This window comes from Perkinsus marinus, assembly GCF_000006405.1.
Source record: "Perkinsus marinus ATCC 50983 genomic scaffold scf_1104296951054, whole genome shotgun sequence".
Taxonomy (NCBI): Eukaryota; Perkinsozoa; order Perkinsida; family Perkinsidae; genus Perkinsus; species Perkinsus marinus.
Genome location: NW_003209437.1, coordinates 51,268 through 59,958, shown reverse-complemented (window position 1 = coordinate 59,958; position 8,691 = coordinate 51,268). Strand labels below are relative to the sequence as shown.

Below are 8,691 nucleotides of genomic sequence, written 5' to 3'. Positions count from 1 at the left end.
ATGGGGCTAGGCCCGGCCTTGCCGGCACTAGCAGACGTCCTGCCCCCGGACGTTTTGCCCAACAGCAGAACCGTCCAAAAGTCGCGGTTCTTGGATGCTGGAGGAGGTGGGGTTGACACTTGCAATCAGACGGACTCAAGAGACCCCCAACAAGCTGGCGGAGGACGAGGAGACGACCAGCAAGCGGATTCGCATAGCGTGCCCACTCGGCACACCATCTTTGTATTGTACGCTCGCAACTTCGCGTCGGAGGGTGGGTACTGGCCGCAAGAGAGAGTGACTAAGATTCTCATGGATTTACTCAGCATCGCGCTGTTCTTTCTGTCGGTGCTCAACATCTACTTGAGTATGGCTTCTCTGGCTTTCTTCAACTTGGATGAATTTGAGACGTCGACTCTACTGTACTCGATGTGGGGCAGTTCTGCGGGCATGGTAGTTGTGTCCATCCTGGGGTGCCAGGCAATACGGACTGGGCCGAGCCGAAAACATATCATCTGGTTCATCGCTCTTCTCATACTAAGTCTCGGTTTGTACATCGCCTTCACCTTCATCTACCACCACTTCTATGTTGTACTCAAGCGGATTGATAGCCGTGGGGTGGCAGCATTCGCCGACTCCTCGGGAGAGGAATCGCAACTTCTGGACTCCTTTCGACAAGAGTATATCGATCAATGGAAAGTGGGCCACTGTGGAGGGGGAAACTGCATTCCAGAGAACTGCAGTGGTAGCGACCTGTCGTTCGAGCCTATCAAGTGCGAAGAAGAGAACATCCAGTTGTTCCTGAATAATTGGGCCATGGATTACCGAGGGACTCAGGAGCAGTTTTTGTCATGCCGAGAGAACGCCCTGAGCAGGCATGCAGGATCGAGCTCGGGGGAGATCAACAGCTGGTGTCGGTCAAGAGACTTGTATGTCCACGAGTATGCTCGGCAGGCTACTTTCTTGTTCGGAGTGTTAACTGTGCAGTGCCCTATCATGACGGTACAATTGGTGTTGGCCATAACGGTGCTGATCTACAGGTGGCATGGCAAGGAACGTACTACAGGCTGGCATAGGCCGGTCTTGTGTGATGCCGATGTCCAGAAAACACCTTTGAAGCCAGGGGGATCAGGGAGGAAGTTATGGGAGCTTTTTGGTCGGCTGCCGAGGAAGATCGGCGGCAGAGTCGGCTCTGATGATGCTGGTGGAGAATGTCGGGTTGGACTGACGAGTCCACGAGGAAGGCAAGAGGGTTCGGCCACAGACTCGAGCGGTCGGCCTGGCCCACATGAGAAGAATGCTGACCCACCTCGCGTCAAGGTTTGAATATCAGAACACTTGCTACTTCTTTTCGGGCGTTTTATGCACAATTTTTCGTGAACATTTCCATGGTTATATAGACCTTGATAGGCGAATTGCTGATGACAGTTGTCACTCACCAGAGTGGACTGTGTTGTCGGTGTACCATTAGATTATTCTCATCTCTCACAGTCTTGACACATCGGACGTCCATCGAACTCGTCTCGCAGGATGTTCGCGCGCACATACCAGAATACAAATTGACTTTTTGATGGAAGTTTTTGTGGATCCGCTTGTTATTGTACGGATCATCGAGATGTGGCACAGGAGTTTCACTACTATACATTCCAGTAGTCGCGTTAGTTGGTGGATCCAAACCAGTAGGAGTCTTCTGTCACACGAGCTCTGAGGCTATGCGTCGTCGATCGGAGACTCCTACACCTTGTAACAAGACGTAGAAATTACCTCCATTACAATTGACGAATACTTCCACATTCTTGGGATTCTGAGTGGCCTTGGTCTTAGGAGCCATGATAAACACAACAGTATAGTTTTTCTACTAGAGTACTAGTAGTAGGGAAGTACAGCAAAACACAGCACGAGTCAATAGCTAGCTAAACGTCAAGCTAAGGGTCAAAGATTGTGTACAGGTGTCTCCGGAAAAGACTAAATTCAAACACATTTGAGTCCAGTGGTTGAGCGTTGGCCAGATAAGACTAGTAGGATAAGACTAGTTCATCATGCTGCTGTTCGGCATGCTTTGTGGCTCTAGAGATGGGCAAGACCTACGGATACGGCTACGGTACCGTCCGCTGTCGCCGTAGGTCCGACGAAGGAGGCTCATACCCGGCAAGTATCTGCCGGCGCTGTCCGTAGTGAAAGGACAAATATTCGGAATACAGTCACATTTCTCCAGAGCAGCATGGAGTATATGTCATAGACACTCTCTGCAATGTCTAGTACCGGTATGACGACGTTTCAGATCGATGTAGTCGATCAGTGTTCTCTGAAGTAGGCTACCAGCTTTGGAATAGAAGTGCCTACAACAGCCATGAACAAAGAGCGAGACCAGACGTCACTACATCTTTTAAACATATAGTTTGTCTTTGGGACCATCAATTTCGTCGGGACGCGCAAAGTTGGAGGTAAGAATCCGAACCGGAAAGATCATATTCATAATTAGAACTTTCAACTTCGTCATAGAATATTCAAGTTCCTCCGAAGTCGATGAGAAGTTCAAGTTCGTGTTCATAGAACATTTAATTTCGACTTTCGAACCTTCGAATTCGTCATAGAACTTTCAATTTCGTCGAGTACACCTTCAGACTCTCAATTTGGTCCCTTATGGAGAATCGAATTCGTTGTCCGAAACTTCAATTTCGTGTTATCGGGACAATCATGCCAGTACTCTCATGATGAGGCTTACGCTTACTGCTCGCGGTTCACAACCGAAATACCACTACAGCAACAACGAAGGCACTATTGAAAATCCTCATATCAATGTCATGTCACATGAAACTCACGAGACTGAATTCAAACAGGTTGCGAGGGGACCGTGGTTTCGAGAATCATGAGAGTCTCACGATGAGACTTGATCAGATCAAAGACGATGATCGTATGGAGAGGTTTCTTGAAAAGTAGCTAATGGATCGCGCTAAGTTGGTTCAAGTTTACTCGCTCGCTGGTTTACCCTGAACACTCTACCATACTATTGTCGAATGTCTGTTGTCCAATAACATCCATTCATTTAGTTAGTTGGGAGTAGTGGGTAGTGGGGCGAAAGCATGATACGTTGCTACAGAACTAGTGAGATCCGAAAGTCTCAACCTCGAAGTTCTGTCGAAAAATTCTCCGAAACTTGCAACGCTGGATGCTTCGCTCCGCATAAGTAGCAGCGAGACTATGGGATACTCTCATCTGCCACAGAGAGTCAATTCGGTGCTCTCTGGGCCAGAGCCTCTGGCCTATGACCCTCGCTTGACTACTCATGCCTCTCAAACCAACTTAAACCGGATGCGGGCGGGTGGGTTCAGGAAAGTCCCCATTAACTAAATGGTAACTGGATATTAATCGATCCAACACCCCCCAACCACATCACAAACCATTCGCTCGTTTGTTGACCTAGCCCAATAAATTGACCTTCATGGAAACCATCAGCCCGGCCTGAGGCCGGTGGCCTCACCAGAAGGGCACCGACTTTTCGTTACCAAGGTACTCCGTGGATAAGACGACAATTCAATCAGACGAGTGGGTAGATCCTGTCATGTCCTTAGTAAGGAGTCCATACTGCGGACTCCGTACGGGAGTGATTGAAGACTACACTACTTATTAACGAGCCTCATCGTTTTTCCGCGGATCTTCGTTAGCATCTCGGTGATTCCCGGGAAGTGTGCAGTGCTATTACTGTTCCGACCAAAGCCTGAGCAACTCGAATCAAGAACGTGAACTATTATGCAGTTTCTACTGGTGGTGGATCTCGGTCGATTTGACGGTCCAGCAATGGCAATCTCGACGTGGCGAGGGAGAACCTCGATACCGTAACCATCGAGGCTCCCATTGCACATTCTGCAGGAGACTCTCCTCACACCGTCTATGCATCAGATGATGTCATGAGACGACGCCTTATCATTTACGTGATACTCTCAGGCATGAAATGGATTTATCGTGCCATGTTTCAACTAACGGTTTTCATGCTGTAAGAGAGACTTGTGTTCGTATCCATAAACACGCGACAGAATCACCAGGCCTCTGCAGCTCGTGGGTCACCTGAACTTCATGAGCACATCCCTCATGTGACTCACATGAGGGATGTGCTCATGAAGTTCAGGCGAGACACTTTAACTGAACCAGCATCGCCTGATCACAACGCCTTCCTCTGGTATGTACACCGCGCGCACAGCCAGTGGCTGGCTCGCCGGCCTAAGCCGACTTTCGTCGCCCACCTTCAACCAGAGATCAAGGATATAATTGTACACTTGTGAACACGAAATAACACATGTCAGAGATGTCACATCATCTATGTAGCACAATGTGACATTATGTCAACAGGACTACTAAGGTTGAAAAATACCGACTTTAATGCAGGCTGAGGTGTTGATCGAAATTTTAACTATTATCAGGGATATGTCCGCGTGGGAGCCCATGATCACTTCACGGAACCACGGAATATCTACAATGGTATCGATACAAAGGCCTCATATCGAGGCAACAATGGAACAGAGAGGATCACATATCAAGAGTCGCAACATCAAAGCTGTCACGAGAGATCTCATGAGCAGCAGTGACTTTTCTCGGTCTACGCACGACCGGCGTGGCACATGAGGATAACGATCGACTCGAGTGAGGAGACGAGATAGCATAGCACCTCGGACTTCTCACAGGAGTGTTCACCAGTGACTTGAAACTTCCCACTGGAGAGTTCGGTGGCAATGGGATCCCAGACAAGACCAAACAGAGACCATGAATATATGGCAGAATGAACCCGGGGGATAGAGCGAGCTCGTCGCAAGCCTCGAATTGCAGGTGAATCCAGCGGTTGCGATGTCGCTGCGTTGGAAGAGCATCGATGCCCGAGCGCGCAGTTTTGCCGAATGTAGACCCAACGCGAACGGTGGCCAGTAACCAATCAACGTAGTTATCTGCTTGCGAGTCACAGAGAATTGGCATAGAGGGATCCGCCCGGAGTTTGCGATGCAATACTCGTGAGAGGTCTCGGAGCCGGTGCCGCCCACCGCACCTGTCGACCAAATCGGATGGAAAGACCGACATTACGCACGAATGAAACCTGCATGAGATTTGTGTGAGGAGAGGTTCACTCTTTAAGAAGCTCATGAGAACAAACATGCTCCAACGAGTACTTACACGTTTACCTGAGCAAATCTCATTCTTGCTGTGAATCCTTTCATCGTATGAGTGACATTCAATATAATCTATCACATGGTCCTTTGCTCATTCACACATTCCGGCAACGAATCGTCGGAATGGGTAAGTCGCGGACGATATTCTTCCGTTAAAGAATACTTCTGAACAGCCTCTAACGCTCATCAGTGAAGTAGCAATGTAGATTTTGCTGGGAGGGAACTGCGCAGTAACCACATGGGATAATTGTCTCACCACACAACCCCCTCTTTTGGTACGGCCGCTCAGTACTCACACTATAGGTCAGATCAGTTGACTGCAAAAACACAGAGAATTGTCAAGCGTGGTATTTCTTGAGTGCCCACTGGAAGAACACCGCTTGAGCGACCATATGTACTTGCGGAGCTGCCGCTGTCCGAGTTTATCCGGAGCTCTTTTCCGTGAGCTTAACTTCGCAGTATAGAACACTTATCCCGTTTACCATGATACAACGCTTATCACAGTACGTAATGATTCGGTTACCTTCACTAGGACAGTGTGTGTCATCAGCGATCCACTGCTACGCTATTTGTTTCTCAAATCGAAGGCTGTATCAGATTTCGCCAACTCAGAAATCGCCAAAATGACGCCAAACAGATTCGCAGGCCTAACGACAGGAATTGTAGGTGATACCAGTGCTAAAACAGATTACAACAATGTGGTGAAATACGCTACTCTACAACTGATTTGGACTAAGATTTGGTGGATTCTGCAAAATTCAACAGATGTGCAGTAATCTGCGTGTTGTTCTCATTCCGCCAACATCAGTATTGGCAATAACTGCACATGGACAGCTCCCGCCAAGTTGGTCTTCTGGACAAGGATTGCCAAGTAGGTGATTTTAGGGTTGTCAAATATGGATCGAACAGCGTGCGCCCTGGCTATCGGTTTATGTTTTGGACGGTCCAAATTGGACCAAACTTTTGGTGCGTTGCAAACTGGTGGTGTCCAGCATACATAGTCATTGGAGCTCGTACAAGCTCATTATATCAAGACTCAACGTTGGTTCATCCCCATAGATGATGGTAATGGAGCAGGGACCAATTCACGCCGTCAATTAATTATTTACGACTCTCAGCATGGCTCGCGACTCGGCTACTTCTCTTAGTCTTCGAGGTCAGTTACTGCTTGCAACGACACTCCACTACTACTATTACTGCTACTTCCTGTCCGTTATCTCCCCACGATGACGATTCTGTGACGAAAATTTCTGTCGCTGATCCTGAACGGTTTAGGCTGAACCCTCAACGAGTAAGCGTATGAGGTGCTACAACTTCTGGACGCGATGAGGTGGTTCTGTTCATCTCGGGTGTGAATTTCAATTGAATATGAGAGCTTTCACACTGTGAAAGCTCTCGGATTCAATTGGTCTTATTTCCTATCGGTATTTTCCTACTGAGTCTTCACATTGTGAAGACAATGTGAAGCTCACAATGCCTAGCTAGGACCGGTCAACAGTGTCGTGATAAGTTCCGTTCTCTACTGTCTTCCGGTAAGTAGGAAGTTTCGCTTTTGTGTTCTATACTGTGTTGCTTTTCAGGAGAAGTTGAGTCTTGGAGGACCTTATTCTGTTGAAGTTTATTGTTGACAACTCGCTCTCACTCAAGTCCGCCCCCGATAGTCGTGTCGATCACTCTACTACTACAACGTCGGGTTCTGTTAATTCATGATCTCGGAAAAGGGTCTCTTTCAGGTCTGATCCTCCATTGGCGAGGCACCTCACGTTCGGGTATATTATACTGATCTGATCAGTCTGATCAGCTTCAGCGGGCATGCGACATAGTACAAACAACGCTGCCGAGGGCCTGCACGGTGCCCTGAAGTGTTTCATGGGTCATCGCCGTTCACATGAACGATTCTTCATTCATCAACTGAGAAAGCACAACGAGCGGATGCGCATCAAGCTCCGAATGGAGGATGGTGAGCCTTGAATAAGGCGGTGGCCTTTCAAGGCTGAGGAAAGGCGAGTGAGTTAACCTCATTAGTTGGTGTTGTTTTTTTGATGATAGTGTTGACTCGGAATTCAGAATCCTTGTGTTAGTCACATGTCAATAGTCCCCGGAGACAAGGTGTTCGTTTGGTCGAACTTCTCTCTAGACCGCCAAGTTCGTCAGGAGTATTCGGTCGTCAGTGTTGAGGACGACTGGTATGCCGGAGAAGACGATCTTTACCTGTATCGTCTTCGAGGAGACCGTGATGGTGAGGAGTTGGTAGTTGAAGACCTCTGTCCGTTAATCGGCAGAAAGCGAGCCTTGTGGGGCTATGCTGAGTGCTGGAGCAGTTTCCGAGATAACACAAGAACTGAGTAGTGTAAAAACACGTTTCAAAGGGGAACAAGAACTGGTTGTTCTCTAGGCTTCGTTTGGCTGTTCACTACGTTCACGGTGTCTTATGGCAATTGTTGCGCTGTTACCAATAAGGTCGTTTCGGGACGCAACGACTGGTAATGGGGTAACCAGGTAACGGTAACTAGTAACCGGTAACTGTTTGGGGACAACACCTTGGTCACTAGATACACCCCATGGAACTTGCGCTTCTGGAACTTAGAGCTATGTACTGTGGCCGAAGAGTCTCTTTTAGAGGCAACTTTGTCGCCCATCTGAACTCAAGTCACCAGCACTAGGATACTATCCTGTTAGGACAACCTACCTGAAACACCTCTTCAGGCTCCATATCCTCTCTATGTTCCAGCGGTCGCTTCCCTGCCACCTGTTTGATGTATTGTGACCCAATTTGTTGAACCTCCTTCAAGTGCTGCCGCAGTCTCTCCAAATAAGCCTGAGCTGCTTCTTGGTCGGAGCCTTGGTCGGAGCCTTATTCAGCCATGAATTATTGAACAGTTCAAGCTCGAGTTCAATTTGAACTCGAGCTTTGGTCGGAGCATTCCATCGAAAAGGAGAATTTCTATGGAGATATGATGATCGGAGATCACTGACCGATTCATACAAGGCCATACGACGCTGTTCAACTTCCTCGTTGGGCCTTGCCGGCTCGGCAAAGTTGACAAAGGATAAACTCTGCCGTGGTAAAACTCATGTAAGTAGATCCTGGGCCTCCCGCGCGAACTCTCCTGTACTCGATCGGTCTATGATAGACCGCCTATCGTCCTGCCACAAGACATGATAATCATTTGAACTCAGAGTACAAAGACATCGAAAGTCACTGAGAACAGACAACGAAGAGCAGAACCAAGGGGGAAGTGTGCGGTTGAATCCAACTTGGCGGTATGCGGCCTTGATAAAACTCTCGCCGGACAGGAATCATCACAAAGTTGTGGCGAAAGCCTGTCACAAAACCAGATTTGAACAAATCACCTGGCGATATTCGACTCCGACTCGGGAATATACCAACCGTGATCGATAAAAGGCGGATATCGCCAAAGATGGTGTAATCTTCATAAACAAATGATTATACCAAGATATCGGCGTTTTACGACACGTACTTGGCGAATACCGATAAGTTCACCAAGTTTTATAGCAATATCTGAGCCACTGGCATGTTACACCAATACCAAGT

The 8,691-nt window shown here is 48.1% G+C and overlaps 1 protein-coding gene across 1 annotated transcript; it reads left to right on the top strand.

Moving 5' to 3' along the window:
* Positions 1-1,305, top strand: Pmar_PMAR008713 (hypothetical protein; the record flags this gene model as incomplete). The annotated part of the gene is made up of 1 exon (XM_002777732.1): positions 1-1,305. One exon carries the CDS (start codon positions 1-3, stop codon positions 1,303-1,305), a length of 1,305 nt encoding a protein of 434 aa, XP_002777778.1.
* Positions 1,306-8,691: the final 7,386 nt, after the last annotated feature.